At 44.9% G+C, this 21341-nt stretch overlaps 1 protein-coding gene across 3 annotated transcripts in view; it reads right to left on the minus strand.

The window, feature by feature from the left end:
• The window catches only part of LOC139583798 (rho GTPase-activating protein 26-like), a 112712-nt gene that overhangs the window by 17464 nt on the left and 73907 nt on the right, over positions 1–21341 (minus strand). For all 3 annotated transcript variants that reach the window (XM_071415288.1, XM_071415278.1, XM_071415268.1), the window contains exons 16-20: positions 21178–21236; positions 13967–14072; positions 11541–11700; positions 10696–10843; positions 10193–10439 (exon numbers count right to left, since the gene is read on the minus strand). In XM_071415288.1, coding sequence (XP_071271389.1) covers positions 10193–10439; positions 10696–10843; positions 11541–11700; positions 13967–14072; positions 21178–21236 — 720 coding nt within the window. The remainder of the gene's footprint in view (positions 1–10192; positions 10440–10695; positions 10844–11540; positions 11701–13966; positions 14073–21177; positions 21237–21341) is intronic.

Consider the following 21341-nt stretch of genomic DNA (forward strand, 5'->3'; position numbering starts at 1 on the left):
TTAATCTGCGTCGTTGTAACATAGTTTTTGCTCTCCTGCGCCTGACTTCTCTGCCGCCAGTACGCACCCCTTACACAGATGTTACTATACTTACTTACTTACTTACTTTATTGTCCCCATGGGGAAATTTTGTTGCAGTGTCATGTACACATTTAAAGTGGCGTTAAATACAAAACAAGATTGACAATACAACTTTCAATAACAGTCACGCACCAATAAATAAAATAACATTTAAAATTTAAAAAGAAGAAAAGACTAGCCTGCTGGCCTTACGGGGTCAATGGGAACATTTGCCCGAGCTATTTAAGAGGGATATCACACCTGGCACAAATGATTGTCTCGTTCTATTTTTCCTGCTGAGGGGTGCCCTATACCTGCGCCCAGAGGGGAGTAATTCAAAGTCCAGGTACAGGGGTTGACTTGGGTCTAAAATGATTTTGTGAGCCTTACGGAGGGCCCTGACCTTAAAAATCTCATCCAGGCCTGTCTGTTTGACTCCAAGTACCTTGCTTGCTGTGGTAATAATCCTTCTCAGCATGTTTCTCTGACTGACAGTGGCATTGCCAAACCAACAAACAATACAAAAAGTTAAAATACTCTCAATAAAGGATTTGTAAAACAGAGTCAATATAGTACAGTCTATATTAAAAGAACCCAACTTTTTTAGAAAGTACAGTCTCTGTTGGCTCTTTTTGTAGATCTGGTCTGTACATTTACTCCACTGAAGCTTACTGTCCAAAAAGACACCCAGATATTTATATTCCTCTACAATTTCTATATTCTGGCCTCTGATAGATGTTGCAGAGGTAGGTGTTGTACGCTTCCTGAAGTCTATGCACATCTCTTTGGTCTTGTTAGTATTGAGGACCAAGTGTGATTCCTCACACCACTCTACAAAGTCATCTAGGACCGGGCCATGATGTTCCTCGTCATCATGCAACAGGCTGATCAAGGCAGTGTCATCAGCGAACTTAACGAGGTGTCTGTCAGTATGGGAACTAGTACAACTATTAGTGTACAAGATGTACAGAAGTGGGGACAAAACACATCCCTGAGGAGAGCCTGTATTGGTATTGCGTATATCCGACACATGGGGACCTATTTTGACTCGCTGTGAGCGTTGGCTCAGGAAGTCCAACAGCCACAAAACCAGCCCCCCATCTAAGGAAAAGTCCCGAATGAGTCTCTGTGCCAGAATGTAGGGCTGGATTGTGTTGAAGGCAGAAGAAAAGTCAACAAACAGAACCCTGACATGGGATTTGGTACCTTCTAGATGTCTATAGACCATGTTAAGGAGGGTAAGCATCATCAACTCCTCTGCTGGTCTGATAGGCAAACTGAAATGGGTCGAGGAGCTTCTGGGTGACACTGAGAATATGACTTTTCACAATTTTTTCACAATTTTCTCAAGGCATTTCATTACTAAGGATGTCAAAGCGACAGGGCGATAGTCATTCAGCACAGAGGGATTAGATGCTTTAGGAATTGGTATAATTATTGATTTTTTCCACAATACTGGAACGTGTTGCTGGTTGAGTGAGGATTGGAAAATGTCTGTTAAAAAACCAGCCAGTTGTTCAGCACAGTGCTTTAACACATGCCCACTTATTTTTTCTGGGCCTGGGCTTTTGTATGTGTTACATCCCCTGAACAACTTTAGAACATCAGACTGTTGGACAACAACTCTCTCAAACATTTGTAATGATGCTTCCATTTGTTTGTTACCTCCGACACGAAGTTGTCTGATTCAAATCTTGAGAAGAAAACATTCAGTTCATTAGCCATGTTCTGGCCCTCATATCCCCCAAGGTCAGCACTGGTTTTTCCCCTGCCATGGATTTAATCCCTTGCCAGGCCACCCTTGCGTTTCCTGAGGAGAGCGTCCTCTCCACCCTTTGCTTGTATGCCTCCTTGTCCACCAGTATCTGTCTTTTTATCTCACGTTGTACATCTCTTAAAGCCTGTCTATCACCCCCAGCATCAACTGCCTTCTTCCTATCAAGTAGTGATTTTAGATGTTTTGATACCCAAGGCTTGTTGTTAGGGAAGATTTTACAGGTCTTAGTAGGCACAACTGACTCAACACAGAAGTTTACATAGTCTGAAATAACCTCTGTGAGTTCATCCAGATCAGAGCTGCTGTCCTCAAATACCTCCCACATTGTACAGTCAAAACACCCCTGGAGACAAGTGCTACTGTTGTCATTCCAGATCTGGACAGTTTTAACTGTGGGTTTCTCCCTCTCCAGGAGGCGACAGTAAGTTGGCCTGAGGTAGACCACATTGTGGTCTGATGTCCCCAGAGGAGGTCTGGTGGTGGCAGAGAACGCCTTTGGTATTGTCCCATAGCACAAATCAAGAGTCCTATTTTTCCTAGTGTGACATTTCACATACTGATGGTATGTGCGCAAAACTTTGCGCAAGGTACAGTTGTTAAAATCCCCTAAAATAAATTTGGGTGCGTCGGGGGAGATGGATTCCAGTTTCTGTGACAGATTATAAATAATCTCTGATGCCTTTGTTATATTAGCTTTTGGTTGAATGTACACAACGGTAACAAACAATTGGGGGAACTCACGGGGCAGATAGTAAGGTCGCAGTGACACAGAAAGCAGTTCAATGTCGGGGGTACAGAGTCGCTCTCTTACCAGGATCGATTTACACCACTGGTCCCTGACAAGCAGGCAGACGCCCCCGCCGTGAAGTTTCCCTGTGACTGTCAGATCGCGGTCCGCTCTGACCAGGGTGAAGCCGGCCGGCTCCACTTCTCTGTCCGGGACTCTGTCATCCAGCCAAGTCTCAGTAAATGCCAGCAAACAGGCCTCCCGGTATTCGTGTTGGAAGCGCAGATTCGCTGACAACTCATCCGCTTTCCCCCTCAGTGACTGGGCATTAATCAGCAAGGTGGTGGGTAAGGGAAGTTTGTTCTTAATTTTTTTAAGTCGTTGTCTGATTCCCCCGCGTTTTCCACGTTTGCATTTGGGTTTGTAATCCACTCGCAGACAATCAGGTATTAGATGGGCCATTGGGATATCCATCGCGTTCGTATTTGAGTTGCATTGTAGTAAAAACTCCCTGCTGTATTGGATTCCGCTGCCAGCAGCGTTTTCATTATTTAGTCCGTTCGTAGCGGGTATGTACACGATCAACAAGATCAGTCCAACACCCCACCACTGGAAATCCATGGTTGGCAGAATGTTTGTAAACTAAGTGTACAAATTAAAAACATAAAATAACGCCACTAAGTGTACAAATTAAAAACATAACATGGAATACTGAAGTATAAATCCAAGCATTTCATAAGTGCCAAAGGCTTTTATTGACAATTACATGAGGTTGATGCAAAGAGTCAATATTTGCAGTGTTGACCCTTCTTTTTCAAGACCTTTGCAATCTGCCCTGGCATGCTGCCAATTAACTTCTGGGCCACATCCTGACTGATGGCAGCTCATTCTTGCATAATCAATGCTTGGAGTTTGTCAGAATTTGTGGGTTTTTGTTTGTCCACCCGCCTCTTGAGGATTGACCACAAGTTCTCAATGGGATTAAGGTCTGGGGAGTTTCCTGGCCATGGACCCAAAATATCGATGTTTTGTTCCCCGAGCCACTTAGTTATCACTTTTGCCTTATGGCAAGGTGCTCCATCATGCTGGAAAAGGCATTGTTCGTCACCAAACTGTTCCTGGATGGTTGGGAGAAGTTGCTCTCGGAGGATGTGTTGTACTGTTGGCATGACACAGGACTGATGGTAGCGCTCACCTTGTCTTCTTCGCACAAGCTTTTTTCCGGATGCCCCAAACAATCTGAAAGGGGATTCAGAGAAAATGACTCTACCCTAGTCCTCAGCAGTCCAATCCCTGTACCTTTTGCAGAATATCAGTCTGTCCCTGATGTTTTTCCTGGAGAGAAATGGCTTCTTTGCTGCCCTTCTTGACACCAGGCCATCCTCCAAAAGTCTTCGCCTCACTGTGCGTGCAGATGCACTCACACCTGCCTGCTGCCATTCCTGAGCAAGCTTTGTACTGGTGGTGCCCCGATCCCGCGGCTGAAATCAACTGTAGGAGACGGTCCTGGCGCTTGCTGGACTTTCTTGGGCGCCCTGAAGCCTTCTTCACAACAATTGAACCACTCTCCTTGAAGTTCTTGATGATCCGATAAATGGTTTATTTAAGTGCAATCTTACTGGCAGCAATATCCTTGCCCGTGAAGCCCTTTTTGTGCAAAGCAATGATGACGGCACGTGTTTCCTTGCAGGTAACCATGGTTGACAGAGGAAGAACAATGATTCCAAGCACCACCCCTTTGAAGCTTCTAGTCTGTTATTCGAACTCAATCAGAATGATCTCCAGCCTTGTCCTTGTCAACACTCACACCTGTGTTAACGAGAGAATCACTGACATGATGTCAGCTGGTCCTTTTGTGGCAGGGTTGAAATGCAGTGGAAATGTTTTTTGGAGATTCAGTTCATTTGCATGGCAAAGAGGGACTTTGAAATTAATTGCAATTCATCTGATCACTCTTCATAACATTCTGGAGTATATGCAAATTACCATCATACAAACTGAGGCAGCAGACTTTGTGAAAATTCATATTTGTGTCATTCTCAAAACTTTTGGCCATGACTGTAGACGAGGTCATTTGTGTTCCATCAGAGGAACTGTGAGAATTATGTACTAAAGAACAGCTGTTGAAGATCGCTGAACACTACCAGGTTGAAATTAGTGATAAACATTAAAAAAATTCTGTTAAGTTGATATTGAAGGCCAATCTGATGGAGAGTGGTATACTCGTAGTTAACGCTGAGGCAGCCTCTGCCAAGGACTACCCACTCCCCCAGCTGTCTCCCCGTATCGCTACAATGGCCGATCCATCTGTTAGCCATAGTAGTCTTCCTTTTGAACAGCAGAAAGAACTGCTTATGTTACAGCTAGAGCATGATCGTGTTAAGCTAGAGCATGATTGTGCTAAGCTAGAAGAACATGATCGTGTTAAGTATGAAAATGAATTGGAATGTAAACAGGATTTGGAGCGTTAAAATCAAGCTGCAACAAGAGCGGCTGGAATTGGTTAGGAATGGAAAGCTCTCGGGGGAGAGTTTGCTTAGGGAAGGTGACCCTGATTTACATAGGGGTCGCTCCTCTCTCGGTCGTGCCCCGGACACATTTGATATTGTTGGAAACTTACAGCTGTTGCCAAAATGTAATGAGAAGGACCCCGAGAAATGTTTTGTTGTTGTTTGAGTGTGTTGTTGACACTAGGAGTTGGCCTGATTCTGATCGCACTTTAATGTTGCAGTGTGTGTTGACTGGTAAAGTGCAGGAAGCATATTCAGCTCTTGGTGTAGCCGACAGCATCAGCTACGCTAAGGTTAAAATGGCTGTGTTACAGATTTACAAATTGGTTCCTGAGGCTTACCACCAACAATTTAGAACTTTACAAAAGGCTGATAAACAGACTCATGTTGAGTTTACAGTTTAATCGCTGGTGTTCTGCCTCTGCAGTTAAGACTTTCCAGGGGCTGTGTGATCTGATGATCCTAGAGACATTTAAGGACACAATCGCTGATCGAATAGCGACGTATATTAACGAACGAAAAGTGATGACTGTCTCTGAAGCTGCGGTTTTGGCGGACAAGTATGTTTTGACTCACAAAAGTGGCTTTGCAGAGCCACGTATTCGGAGTGAGTGGGAGCGTTCGGAGAGATTTGGTTTTTGCCCACCTAGACACTCTGGTTCACAGGCAGAGCTTCATTCATCTAGGGTTGAGCCTGGCTCCCGTGGTAAAGCTGGCTTCTGTCAAGGGTGTCACTACTGTCAGGGTTCAGGTCATTGGAAAAACTAATGTCCTGTTCTCAGGGCTAAAGGTAAATGTAGTACTCGCACTGTCCCACATCCGTTCTCTCCTTTCACTCCGTCTCATGCCCAGGTACATGTGAAATTCCCAATTGACCCAGATTATTTACCTTTCATTACAGAGGGTTTTGTGTCTCTGTTAGGAAGTAACAACCCAGTGCCAGTGAAGATCCTGAGGGACACAGGTGCCTCTGAGTCGTTTGTGTTAGAGTCTTTGTTACCCTTCCCTGATGAGACCGATTCGGGGAACAGTGTTTTAATTAGGGGAATCGGGTTGAACACTGTCAGTTCCCTTGCATAAACTGATGTTGGATTCTGAACTGGTGAAAGGCGAGGTTGTTGTAGGGGTGCGTCCTTCATTGCCTGTTGAGGGTATCGACGTTATCCTTGGGAATAACTTGGCTGGAGAGCGTGTATGGCCTGTTGTGTCTCCACCTCTAGTGGTTTCCGCTAAGCCGTCGTTTGTAAGGATTCCCGATGAGAGCACGCAGAGTGTTCTCTGCGCGAGCGGTGACACATTCCATGAGCCTGGGCGACCTGGTCACTGCGCCGGGTGACAATAATGTTCTAAAGAAATCTGTCACTACTTTCCCTGTTATCCCGTTATCAGTGCTCCGCTCCGATCTAATCAAGGAGCAGTTGGCTTACCCTAGAATACAATCGTTGCGTGACCAAATTGTACTTGCCGAACAGTTGGGAGATGGTGCTCATGGCTATTTTCTCCAGGATGACGTCCTGATGAGAAAATAGGTGCCTCATAGTAGTTGTTTTGTGGGGGAGGCTATTAGTCAGGTTGTTGTACCAGTTAAGCTTCGTGAGTTGGTGTTGAAAACTTCCCACGATGATGTTGCTGGACATCTGGGCATGAGGAAAACCTACAATTGCATACTGAGACATTTATTTCGGCCTAGGTTAAATAGGGATGTTTCTGCGTTCATCAAAACCTGTCACAACTGTCAATTAACGGGTAAACCTCATCAAGCTATTAAGCCGCTACTGCGGTTTCCTATTCCCGTAGTCAGCCAGCCTTTTGAGTATCTGATTGTTGACTGTGTTGGCCATCTCGCTCTAAGAATGGTAGTAGTTAACTGGTCACTGTGATGTGTCAGATCACTAGGTTTCCTGCTGCCTATCCTCTCCGGTCTATCATGACTAAGTCCGTGCTAAAAGCTTTGACTCAGGGATTCCAAACAGCGAGATAAACTAAGGTCATTCAGAGTGACCTAGGTTCTAATTTCACCTCTCATCTGTTTGGTCAGGTTCTCCAACAGCACCATATTCAACACAATTTGGCTAGCGCTTATCACGCGCAGAGTCAAGGAGCGCTGGAACGTTTCCATCACACACTTAAGTCTTTGTTGAGAGCTTATTGTACGGAGATGGACAAGGATTGGGAGGAGGGGTTGCCATGGTTACTGTTAGCCGCCAGGGAGGTTTCACAGGAGAGCACAGGTTTCAGTCCAAACGACCTAGTGTTCGGACATAGTGTGTGTGGGCTTCTAGCAGTGCTCCAGGATGGTTGGAAGTCTCCCAAGCCACCTCAGTGCCTGTTATCTTTTGTGTGTGATTTCAGGTGATGCCTGATTTCCGGTCACGCCGGTGAGATGGCCAAAGAGAAGCTGTCATCTTCACAGGGGAGGATGAAAGGAATATTTAATCGGCGAGCTGAGTCTCGTCACTTTAGTCCAGATGACCAGGTTCTTGCTCTGCTGCCAATTGTTGGTTCTCTTTTTCAAGGTCCATACACGGTTGTGCGCCAGTGTAATCAGCAAAACTATCTAGTTACCACTCTGGGAATGGAGGAAAGCGCACCAACTGTGCCATGTAAATCTACTAAAATCCTATTATGCATGTTCCTCTGGGGCCGAACAATGGGAGTTCGCAGAGGACGTTAACCCGGATCTTTTGGCCGGTACTGATACGTTCTGTTTGTCATGCTGTGTCCGTGCATGTTGAGGAGGAAGTCCCTGGTCTCGACGATTGGGTACTGCAGAGTAGATTGAAAAATTCAGAGTCACTGGATGTTTTGGATAGCCTTCTCGGTCCAGTCATGTACTTTGAGAGCTGTCGTGGTATTGGCTTGAGGGGGAATATGCACGGCTGTGACGATAACCGAAGAAAATTATCTAGGGAGGTAATGCGGTCGGCACTTGATTGTGAGCTATTCTAGGTTGGGTGAACAAAAGGACCACAATCACACCATGAGTAGCTAATCATGAAACATACACCTCCACCTTTCTTCTTCCCGGAGAGAACTTTATTCCTATCCACACGATGTATGGACGGGGTCAGTATATCTGGAGTGAGCTATGATCTGTGACAGAGTATGCTATAGTCCCTGATGTCTTTCTGGAAGGAGATCCTCGCCCTGAGCTTGTCTACTTTATTGTCCAGGGACTGAACATTAGCAAGTAATATACTCGGAAGCGGTGGATGGTGTGCACGCCTCCTGAGTTGGACTAAAGGTCCACTCCGAATACGCCGGCGGCGTCTTGGAGCAGCCTCTGGCATAAGTTCCATCTCCTTGGAAGGTACAAACAAAGGATCCAACTCAGGAAAGTCGTATTCCTGGTCAAAATGCTGGTGAGTTACCACCTCTCTGATAATCAAAACTTCTTTCCAGCTATATTTAATAATGCAAAGAAAGTTCTGGGCTAATAACGTGAGAAATATATATATATTTTTAAATACTGCAAAATTTGCTTAGGAGCCTGAAACCATGTTTATCGGTGCCATCTAGCTCCTCCTCAGATTTACATGAGCACAAGTTACATCAATAAGGGATCAAAGCTTTCACTTGAATTCACAGAAAGAACCGGTGTCCTTAATGTTTTATACACTCAGTGTATATCTGGGGAAGAGTGTAAAACAATTTCTGGAGTGTTGAAAGTTTCCAAGAGCACAGTGGTCTCCATCATTGGAAAATTGGAAAAAATATGGAACTACCCAGACTCTGCCTAGAGCTGGCCGTCCAACTGAGCAACCGGGAAAGAAGGACCTTGGTCAGGGAAGTGACCAAGAACCCAATGACCACTTTGACAGAACTACAGAGTTCCTTAGCTGACATTGGAGAACCTGCCAGAAGGACAAAAGTCTCTACAGCACAATCTGGGTGGCCAGATGGAAGCCACATGACATCCGTTTGTGGCTTAAAATGTATTTCTTATTCAATCTGCTCTTATTCAATCTGCTGTGTCCACCTCCTATGCTGAGCAAGGGAGAGTGAGACTTGTGGTCAGACTCGCTCAGGTGAATCACACTTTTTTAAATGCTGATTTGAATGTCATTGACAAAATAGAAAAGTGTCAAAGAATCTTTTCACAATCCTTTCTGAATTTAAAAGTAATCCTAGAAGTAATCATCTAGTTTTTCAAAAGTATCTGTAATATGGTTACAATATTTTAGCCTGTAATGTAATGGATTACAATTCCAGTATTTTTGTAATCAGAGAGGACGCACACGTGCTATGGGTGGGTACCTGTAGTATGTGTAGGTTGAATGTGCCAGAGGCTGCCTTTATGAACACATCTCACAACTCCCAGTGGGCAATATTACTTTTGTCTACCTTTGGGAGATTTCACAAGGCAAGATCAAATTCCATCAAACATGTCTTCTATCATCACTTGAATTGGTATTATGTCAGACTGTTAAACAGCCATCACTAGCACAGAGCGGCTGCTGCCTACATACAGACTTGAAATCATTGGCCACTTTAATAAATGGAACAGTAGTCACTTTAATAATGCCACTTTAATAATGTTTACATATATTGCATTACTCATCTCATGTATATACTGTATTCTATACTATCTATTGCATCTTATCCTATGCCGTTCTGACATTGCTCATCCATATATTTATATTTATAAATTCTTATTCCATTCCTTACTTAGATTTGTGTGTATTAGGTACTTGTTGTGTAATTGTTCGATATTACTTGTTAGATATTGCTGCACTGTCGAAACCAGAAGCACAAGCATTTCGCTACACTCGCAATAACATCTGCTAACCATGTGTATGTGACCAATAAAATGTTATTTTGATGTCAATGCAGAGAAACCCCCTTGTCTGGTGAGGAGAAAGAGAAAGAAAGAAAGAAAGAGAGGAGGCTGAAGAAAGAAAGAGAGAGGAGGGGGAGAGAAAGAGAGCTGTGTGTGTGTGTGTGTGTGTGTGTGTGTGTGTGTGTGTGTGTGTGTGTGTGTGTGTGTGTGTGTGTGTGTGTGTGTGTGTGTGTGTGTGTGTGTGTGTGTGTGTGTGTGTGTGTGTGTCTGTGCGTGCGTGCGTGTGTGTGCGTGTGTGTGTGTGTGTGCGTGCATCGTGCTTATGCATGTGTACTCACAGTGAGTTAGGGCGGCTCTGTGAGTTCTGCCTGGCCATCAGGCCCCCATCCTGATCTCCGTCAGTGCTAGTCAGGCTGTTGCGTTGGGTCCAGCTGTGGCCGTGGCTGCCGCTGCTGTTATGGTTGACCGCTGCTGTGGAGGAAGAGCGGGTGGCTGATGGGTTGTTGTGGGGGGCATTGGCCTGGGCCGGCTGAAGCTGCTGGGGCTCTGCAGTAGAGTTCACTACCACGCTGTTCCTCTTCTCCACTACGTAACAGCAAGAAGAAGATGTACACTGAGTATACAAAATGTGAGTGGCTGAGGAGGATATTTAAGATTGGTGATCAACGTGTCAGCCGCTAAAGTAAATACTGTCAATAGATGTTTTTCTGCCTATAAAGTCATTTCTTATAAGGAGGACGAACAAATCTCAGGCAATGTGGATGTCTCCTGTCCCGACTGACACTTTGAACATCGAAGAAGGGTATGTGTGGTAAAGAGACTGTGTTGTGCTCCTGCCTACCTTTCTGGGTGTGTGTGGGTGTGTGGAAGAGGGTGAGGGGTCTCTCACTGCAGGACGGGGCTTTGCTCTCTGCGCTTTTCCTCCGAGGCTGCAGGTTGAGCTGTAGGTTGGCCGGGCCACCTCCCGGAACTGGCATATCCTTGAATATCTGCACACACAGGACTGGCAAATTCAACCTACACATACAGACTACCGGTACCCACCCATGGCTAATATAACTTACTCACACAACTAACTATACATTAGTTCACACAACTATAATTAGTTTGACAGTCCTATAGTAGGCCCTTTGTGAGAAGAGAGGAGACTAGAATGATCAGTTATACATAGCGTAATACTTTCCATTTCACTCCCATAATGGTTTCAGGTTTTCAGAGATGTTATCAGCAAGTAATACTGTTGATGCTTATGTTCCCAACACTGTCTTGCAGCCGACATTCCTCTGACAACACTGCTCCCGTTCCATTCAGATAATCAAATCAAAACTCTGGGGCTGATGAATCTCAGATCAATCACTGCTCAAGTAAAAGTGGGTCATTAGTTTTCACCGGTATGCTTAGTGAGAAATACTCCTCCACCCTGGCTAACCGGATTATAGTTGTGACTTTTCTCACCCTTCCTCCCTTCCTCTCGTGGGCCCCTTTTCAGAATGTGCTTAACTTACAAACAAATTTAGGTACTGGGTATTGGACAGAGGTTGAACAGTTGCCCTACACACAATGGTGTATGTCCAGGGAAAGAGAAATGTGGTAAGCGGTGAGTGATAGGGGCTGCGACTTAGAGACTTGTGCCGTCATTCACGTCTGGGTGTTGGACTGTGTTGAACAACTGACCGTCTGACTCACCCTCTCGTGGTTCTCGATGAGGATCTCTACCACAATGTTCTGGAACTTGATGTCCATGATGGCGGCCACAGTCTCCTCCTGGGGCCTCAGCAGAGTGGGGCCGAACACCACGCCCAGGTTGGCCACAGTCATCAGGTTCTGCTGGTGGTGACTGGCCACACTGGGGGAGGGAGGGAGGAGCAGGGAGGGAGGGATGGGAAAGAAAGGAGAAAGATGAAAAGGTGTGTTTGTGTGTGTGTGAGAGAGAGAGAGAGAGAGACAGAGAGAGAGAGAACGAGACAGAGAGAGCGAGAACGAGAGTGAGACAGACAGAGAGAGAGAGAGAACGAGAGAGAGACAGAGAGAAACTGAGAGAAGGAGAGAGAGACAAAGAGAAAGAGACAGAGAGAGAGGGAGGGAGAGAGAGAGAGAGACATGCCCAAGGCATGTTTTTGCATGATTTGGGAATGCCCAGAGGTCCTCCCATTCTGGAATCAGGTTTTAATGTCTTTATCCACCCTTGTTTCTAAAAATATACCCTTTTCACCAACAACAATCAATGACGATTCTTCAATGGAACTTACCGATGGCGAAAAAACAATATGGCTAGCCGGACTTACGGCAGCCAAAAAGATGGTCGTGTTGCGTTGGCAAGAGCCTTACTCTCTGTCAAAAGGGCGCTTTCATTTATGGACCCAGCTAACATGAAACTTTCTGTGTCCCATATGCATGGTGCTAAAGAGACAAATGTTGAGCTATGGTCGACTGAAAAAAAGAAGAGAATTGCTATGATATCTTCAGTAAATGGGGTCCTGTGTGGGTGCGGGGTGGGAATGAGTGGGTGTTCAGTTTTTTGTCTGTGTTACCATAAATGTAATTAAATACAATAAATTGACCACCCCCAACAACAACAACATCTAGCTAGTGTGCTATAATAGGAATAGAGTGCCATATAAGACACAAAATAAGTGATTCTTATTAGAATCTAAGTCTTTCAGTGAGCTGGCTTATTTGGCTCTGTTTAGCTAAAAGATATGATGATGTGGCTTCCAAACGGCTCTTTATTCAGTAGCGCTTAAAATGTACCTAAAACCATGTCATGTCCGATTGTGACATGCACGTTCAAATACATTTTAAAGCCAACAAGTTACGTCCGATTGTGACATGCACGTTCAAATACATTTTAAAGCCAACAAATTACGTCCGATTGTGACATGCAAGTTCAAATACATTTTTACCTGACCAAATGATTAGATGGCCTGCAAAAAACAATACGCACGCACTGTAAAAATGTGTGGACCAGAAAAAGGCTCTCTCCTCACTATATATTGTTCCTGCAGTGAGGAATTGCAATCTTTAGCGAATGTTTTTATAACTCATGTGCAGATAATTGTTGTTTGGAGCTCAAAAAGCAGTAGTTAAAGTATGCAAATGAGTGAGACAAATGAACAGCTCTTTCAAAGATGCGATTTGGCTCCCGACGATCACAAAAAAAATAACCAAAAAATAACCGTTCTAAAAAGAGCCGTTCGTTAGCGGACGACCCTTCGCTGTCGCTGATGTGTTCCTTAATTGCGACACATATCACTAACGCTAGTTGCCAGTTGGCCCAAAAAAACTGCTGCATCATAGTGCACATGCCAACAAAGTCGAGCCCTTCTTTTAGCTATATTTCCAACACTTCAACACCGTTATAATCCAACATCTGCCCATTTCGATCTATAGAAAACACTGAAATCTACGATTTCTGGACTTACCATCTCATAGGTAACAGCACATGAAATGCAAATAGATATGTAAATAGACATGGTGTATGCAAGTGAAATCTAACCCACCAAGACCAGTTTGGGATGATCCGTAATCCTATCTCAGCATGCTGGACAACAACAAAGAGGGTAAGAGTATTAGGTCTGCAGCCTGCCTCTGACAGTATCCTACCGTCACCCTGACATAATCCTAATGCTGGAGGATCATTGAGACAGACAGATGGCTCCACTGCCTCAATTGGACAACAATACCAAAAAGGATAGAATGAGGCCAGGACCAAACTAATGCTGTGTGTTGATCGTGGCGTGTAGTAGGGGGGGGAACACAGGGGAAAGCTAGGAGCCATTACTGCATACTGCTGTCAACAATACAGTGCAGAGTTCATTACCAAGCCAATCCTCTTATAGGTGTGGTCATGGTCATGGCCGGACCCTTTTAATGTGTTACAAATCCCCCTGACCGCACTGCGCTGATGACCACGACTACAACGGAGTCCCAAATTGCCCCGTATTCCCTATTGAGTGCACAACTTTTGACCAGGCCCCATATGGCTCTGGTGAAAGGTAGTGCACTGTATAGGGGAAAAGGGTGCCATTTGGGACTCAGAGGTAGTCATGGTCATCAGCGCAGTGCGGTCAGGGGGATTTGTAACACAGTAAACGGGCCTAAACTTAACCTACTTTGCCAAGTGTTTGGTAAGCAGGTCCAGCATCTGGCGGTTTTTCTCTGGGAGCCGGTGGATGATGCTGTGGATCTCTGTGATCCTCGCCTCCTGATTGTCTAGTTCTACAGAGAGAGGGGGGGGGGGGAGAGATGGAGGGAGGGATGGTGGGGGAGAGATGGGGGGAGAGAGAGAGAGAGAGAGAGAGAGGAGGGGAGAGATAGAGAAGAGATGGAGGGGGGAGAGAGTGCGAGAGAGAGAGATGGAGGAGAGGGAAGAGATGGAGCGGAGGGGGAGAGATGAAGGTGGAAGGTGAGGTTAGTAAGGACACTGGCTTCCGGTAATCCTCTGTCTAAACAACAGTGACAACTTCATGTAGAATACTCTTTTCGCCAGTATCATAACATATTGGCGCTATTGCATTTACCAGAAGCCTGGTGAAAATAATACTATAATACCCTGCCCTTAGTTCAATTCCCCTTTAACTGCCCAGACGGCCAATATACTATACTGCTGCTTACCACAAGAGCTTATCATACTACAGATTTGATCAAAGCACTTATTCCTTGGAGACTGTGGTAAACATACTATCGGTTACAACCTGCACGTAGCTTCTGAATGCAGCCAGCATTATCATTATCCTCCATTAACCTGAGAGAGGTTTGCCTCAGAACACCTTCACTCCAGAACCCTACCAGAACCCCAGTCAACACTGAACAACAGCTGGAGTTGAGGCTACCTCTCTCTCTCTTCTAGTGTCTTCTGGACTGGGACAGGGCTGCCCAACCGGGTTCAAATAGAATAGAATCAAATCGAATTGGTTATCTTTCAAATAATTTGAGCATATAGTTATATTTCATTGGTTCCATTGTGCCAGCCAGGCAAACACAATGAAAAGCAGCTGAAGTTCGAAACACAGATACATTTGAAATAAGACAAATGCCATTTGAACCCAGGACTGCAGGTCATTGCAAAAATGGGTCACTGGGCAGGTCTGTGTGTCTGCAGGTCAGTGCACTGTGCTGTCTCCTGGGCTCTGAATCAGTGTGGTCCAGCCAGCTAGGTTCCAGCCAGAGAGCCAGCCAGGCCTCGGGGAGCAGACAGCTGATGGATGGCCCTCATCAGTCACCACAAAGCCAGTGTACAGAGCGTTCACAGGGGGTGACACTACATCATACCCCCACTGTCACCTCCCCACCGCCATCGACTCCCAGTGTCTTCGCACACACACATACCTGCGCGCGTACACACATTCACATTTCAGTTAAGTTAAGTCAGTTAAGAACAAATTCTTATTTACAATGACGGCCTACCAAAAGGCAAAAGGCCTCCTGCGGGGACGGGGGCCTGGGATAAAAAATCTAATTAAAAATACAATATAAATATAGGACAAAATACACATCACAACAAGAGAGACAACACAACACTACATAAAGAGAGACCTAAGACAACAACATAGCAAGGCAGCAACACATGACAACACAGCATGGTAGGAACACAACATAACAACAACATGGTAGCAGCACAACATGGTAGCAGCACAAAACATGGTACAAACATTATTGGGCACAGTCAACAGCACAAAGAGCAAGAAGGTAGAGACAACAATACATCACACAAAGCAGCCACAACTGTCAGTAAGAGTGTCCATTTTTGAGTCTTTGAATGAAGAGATTGAGATAAAACTGTCCAGTTTGAGTGTTTGTTGCAGCTCGTTCCAGTCGCTAGCTGCAGCGAACTGAAAAGATGAGCGACCCAGGGATGTGTGTGCTTTGGGGACCTTTAACAGAATGTGACTGGCAGAACGGGTGTTGTATGTGGAGGATGAGGGCTGCAGTAGATATCTCAGATAGGGGGGAGTGAGGCTTAAGAGGGTTTTATAAATAAGCATAAACCAGTGGGCCTTGAGACGGGTATACAGAGATGACCAGTTTACAGAGGAGTACAGAGTGCAGTGATGTGTCATATAAGGAGCATTGGTGGCAAATCTGATGGCCGAATAGTAAAGAACATCTAGCCGCTCGAGAGCACCCTTCTCCGTAACCTAGGATGGGTAGGATGGTCATCTGAATCAGGGTTAGTTTGGCAGCTGGGGTGAAAGAGGAGCGATTACGATAGAGGAAACCAAGTCTAGATGCATCTTTAGCCTGCAGCTTTGATATGTGCTGAGAGAAGGACAGTGCACCGTCTATCCATACTCCCAAGTACTTGTATGAGTTGACTACCACAAGCTCTAAACCCTCAGAGGTAGTAATAATACCTGTGGAGGGGCATTATTTTTACCAAACCACATGACCTTGTTTTGGAGGTGTTCAGAACAAGGTTAAGGGTAGAGAAAGCTTGTTGGACACTAAGAAAGCTTTGTTATAAAACATTTAACACAAAATCCGGGGAGGGGCCAGCTGAGTATAAGACTGTATCATCTGCATATAAATGGATGAGAGAGCTTCCTACTGCCTGAGCTATGTTGTTGATGTAAATTGAGAAGAGCGTGGGGCCTAGGATTGACCCTTGGGGTACTCCCTTGGTGACAGGCAGTGGCTGAGACAGCAGATTTTCTGACTTTATACACTGCACTCTTTGAGTGAGGTAGTTAGCAAACCAGGCCAAAGTCCCCTCAGAGACACCAATACTCCTTAGCCGGCCCACAAGAATGGAATGGTCTACCGTATCAAAAGCTTTGGCCAAGTAAATAAAAATAGCAGCACAATATTGCTTAGAATCAAGGGCAATGGTGACATCTTTGAGGACCTTTAAGGTTGCAGTGACCCAGATGGTTTTTTGGGGTCAAGTTTAAGGAGCTCCTCAGTGACTGCCTGCAGGGATAAACTTTGTAGCGTGGCAGGGGAATAGACTAGTGGTTAGAACATTGGACTTGTAACCGAAAGGTTGTAAGCTTGAATCCCCGAGCTGACAAGGTAAAAATCTATTGTTCTGCCCCTGAACAAGGCAATTAACCCACTGTTCCTAGGCCGTCATTGAAAATAAGAATATGTTCTTAACTGACTTGCCTAGATAAATAAAGGTAAAATAAAAAATTAGAAGAGGTGGGAGATGAGGAAATGTTGGACGGGCAAGGAGGCATAGCCGAGTCAAATAGGAATTCTAACTTAATGAAGTGCTGATTAAAGAGCTCAGCCATGTGCTTCTTGTCAGTAACATTTGAGAAACAGATGCCTCACAAGTACTCAACTGGCAGCTTCATTAAATAGTACCCGCAAAACACCAATCTCAACGTCAACAGTGAAGAGGCAACTCCGGGATGCTGGCCTTCTAGGCAGAGTTGCCTAGAAGAAAAAGCCATATCTCAGACTGGCCAATAAAAATAAAATATTAAGATGGGCAAAAGAACACAGACACTGGACAGAGGAACTATGCCTAGAAGGCCAGCATCCCGGAGTCGCCTCTTCACTGTTGACATTGAGACTGGTGTTACTATTTAATTAAGCTGCCAGTTGAGGACCGTGGCCTCCCACTCCTCTTTCTATTCTGTTTCGAGCCAGTTTGCGCTGTTCTGTGAAGGGAGTAGTACACAGCGTTGTACGAGATCTTCAGTTTCTTGGCAATTTCTCGCATGGAATAGCCTTCATTTCGCAGAACAGGAATAGACTGACAATTTTCAGAAGAAATGGCTTTGTTTCTGGCCATTTTGGGCCTGTAATCGAACCCACAAGTGCTGATGCTCCAGATACTCAACTAGTCTAAAGAAGGCTCGTTTTATTTCTTCTTTAATCAGCACAACAGTTTCCAGCTGTGCTAACATAATTGCAAAAGGGTTTTCTAACGATCAATAAGCCTTTTAAAATTATAAACCGGGATTAGGTAACACAACGTGCCATTGGAACACAGCAGTGATGGTTGCTGATAATGATTTTCCATAACAAAAGCAGCCATTTCGAGCTACAATAGTCATTTACAACATTAACAATGTCTACACTGTATTTCTGATGTTATTTCTGATTTCTGATGTTATTTTAATGGACAAATTTTATTTTCTTTAAAAAACAAGGAAATGTCCAAGTGACTCCAAACTTTTGAACGGCAGTGTGTATATATATTTTTTATTATTAATTTATTTAACTAGGCAAGTCAGTTAAGAACAAATTCTTATTTTCAATGACGGCCTAGGAACAGTGCCTTGTTCAGGGGCAGAATGACAGATTTTTACTTTGTCAGCATGGGGATTTGGGGATGTTCTAACCACTAGGCTACCTGCAGCCCCATATATATATATACAGTATATACAGTGCATTCGGGAAGTATTCAGACCCCTTGACTTTTTCCACATTTTGTTCCATTACAGCCTTACTCTAAAATTGATTAAATGTTTATTTTTTCTCATCAATCTACACAAAAGTTGAGCAAATGTATTACTAATTAAAAGCAGAAATACCTTATTTACATTAGTATTCAAACCCTTTGATTTGAGACATGAAATTGAGCTCAAGGCATTCCTGTTTCCATTGATCATCCTTGAGATGTTTTTACAACTGGATTGGAGTCCACCTGTGGTAAATTCAATTGATTGGACATGATTTGGAAAGGCACACACATGTCTATATGAAGTCCCACAGTTGACAGTGCATGTCAGAAGGAATTGTCCGTAGAGCTCCGAGACAGGATTGTGTCGAGGCACAGATCTGGGGAAGCGTGCCAAAAAATGTCTGCATCATTGAAGGTCCTTAAGAACACAGTGGCCTCCATCATTCTTAAATGGTAGAAGTTTGGAACCACCAAGACTCTTCCTAGAGCTGGCCACCCGGCCAAACTGAGCAATTCTGGGAGAAGGGCCTTGGTCAGGGAGGTGACCAAGAACCTGATGGTCACTCTGACAGAGCTCAAGAGTTTCTCTGTGCAGAAGGGAGAACCTTCCAGAAGGACAACCATCTCTCCAGCACTCCACCAATCAGGCCTTTATGGTAGAGTGGCTACATGGAAGCCACACTTCAGTAAAATACACATGACAGCCTGCTTGGAGTTTGCCAAAAGGCACCTAAAGGACTCTCAGACCATGAGAAACAAGATTTTAGGGTCTGATGAAACCAAGATTGAACTCTTTGGCCTGAATGCCAAGCATCACGTCTGGAGGAAACTTGGCACCATCCCTACAGTGAAGCATGGTGGTGGCAGCATCATGCTGTTGGGATGTTTTTCAGCGGCAGGGACTGGGGAGACTAGTCAGGATCGAGGGAAAGATGAATGGAGCAAAGTACAGAGAGATTCTTGATTAAAACCTGCTCTAGAGTGCTCAGGACCTTAGACTGGAGTGAAGGTTCACCTTCCAATATGACAACGACCCTAAGCCTTGAGTAGCCCAGCCAGAGCCCAAACTTGAACCGGATCGAACATCTCTCTGGAGAGACCTGAAAATAGCTGTGCAGCGACAATCCCCATCCAACCTGACAGAGCTTAAGAGGATCTGCAGAGAAGAATGGCAGAAACTACCCAAATATAGGTATGCCAAGTTTGTAGCGTCATACCCAAGAAGAACCGAGGGTGTAATCGCTGCCAAAGGTGCTTCAACAAAGTACTGAGTAAATGGTCTCAATACATATGGAAATGTGATAGTTTTTTAAATATATATATATAAAAATTTGCAAAAATGTCTAAAATCCTGTTTTTGCTTTGTCATTATGGAGTATGGTGTGTAGATTGATGAGGGGAAAAAAACATGAATCAATTTTAGAACAAGGCTGTAACCTACCAAAATGTGGAAAAAGTCAAGGGGTCTAAATACTTTCCGAAGGCACTGTAAGCGCCTTTGAACGGGGTATGGTAGTAGATGCCAGGCAGACCGGTTTGTGTCAAGAACTGCAACGCTGCTGAGTCCCCCTTCTCGAATCACCATAACTATTATAAATGTTTTTACTGTTACTGTTGACGTCATTATCTCACATCACTTTAGCAACAGTGGCCTTGTCATTTATGCCAATAAAGCTTATCTGAATCTAAGATGAAGGATATGAAGTCTAAGAAGAAAGCAAGATAGCAAGAGTCAGACTGTGTTGGGAGGGCGTGTGTGTGTGTGTGTGTGTGTGTGTGTGTGTGTGTGTGTGTGTGTGTGTGTGTGTGTGTGTGTGTGTGTGTGTGTGTGTGTGTGTGTGTGTGTGTGTGTGTGTGTGTGTGTGTGTGTGAGCAGTGTGTCAAGAAGCAGTGCGGCTTGGTAGGGTCGTGTTTCGGAGGACGCACGGCTCCTCCTCCGGGGAGTTGCAGCGATGGGATAAGACTAACCACCAATCTGATATCATGAAATTGGGGAGAAAAATGTATTTTTTTTTAATAAAAAGAATGAAAAAAAATATTTTGTGGTAAGGTTAGAAGTAAGTTTAGGGTTAAGTTTTCGGGTTAAGATTAAGATTAGTGTGTGGTGTGTGTCTGTGGTCATTTAAGTGAGTTTGTGTGTGACAGAAAGTGTATGAGTATGAGTGTTCGTGTCTGGTAGGTGTGTGTTTTCCTGCTGGTGCATGCCTCAGACTAGGTTCCTGATTGCACGCAGCCTTCCCTCCCAAAACCGGAGCAGAGCAAAGAGGGGCGGGCGGCTCAGGAGGAGGAAGAGGAGGTGCTCGTAAAAAAAGAGTTCATCTTGGGGCAATGGCCTGATGTCAACCAGCATGCAGTGCCTGGAGGAAACAGACATCTCAGAGCAGGCAGGTAGGCGGCAGCCAATGACACAGCAGATATGAACGGGGAGAGAGGGAGAGGGGGGGAAGAGAGAGGGGGATGGGGTGAGAGAGAGAGAGAGAGAGAGAGAGAGAGAGAGAGAGAGAGAGAGAGAGAGAGAGAGAGAGAGAAATGCAGCTCTGGCTAATGTAAGGACCAATTATTGGACAGGGAGATGGTAAAGGGAAGTTTGGGGGAGGGGGCAATAAATATATTATAGGCTATACTTGTTGTTGTTGTTGGTTATCTTTCCCATCCTCCATCATCCCAGCTGGCCCCACTATAAAGCCATTTCCTTTATGGCTTGCCAAGGACACACACCCTTACGTCCTGCTTCTCCTTCACACGTCAACCCCACTACAGCCCAACGGAGCTAAACCAGGCCATCAAATTCAAAACCAGACTGGTTTATCAAAACAAAGTCAGCGGAGCTGCTATCAGGAAGAGGAAGAGGGCAAAAGAAGTGGAACCAGATCAACTGTTATGAGAGAGAGAGACAGAGAGAGAAAGAGAGAGAGAGAGAGAGAGAGCGAGAAAGAGAGAGGAAGGAGGGGGAGAGAAAAGACTCACTGGCTGCCTTGATGAAGCTCCTTTGATACTGATAAGTCATAAGGGGCGCGGGCAGCATTCTGAGGAGAGAAGACACAGAGAGTCAATGGGCACAGCGGCAGGCAGGCAGGGAGTCATGGCCCTCCACTCATCAGGCTGATTTCCCTCTTCATTAGGCAGGCGGA

The sequence above is a fragment of the Salvelinus alpinus genome, chromosome 1, assembly GCF_045679555.1.
Source record: "Salvelinus alpinus chromosome 1, SLU_Salpinus.1, whole genome shotgun sequence".
NCBI classification, from domain to species: Eukaryota; Metazoa; Chordata; class Actinopteri; order Salmoniformes; family Salmonidae; genus Salvelinus; species Salvelinus alpinus.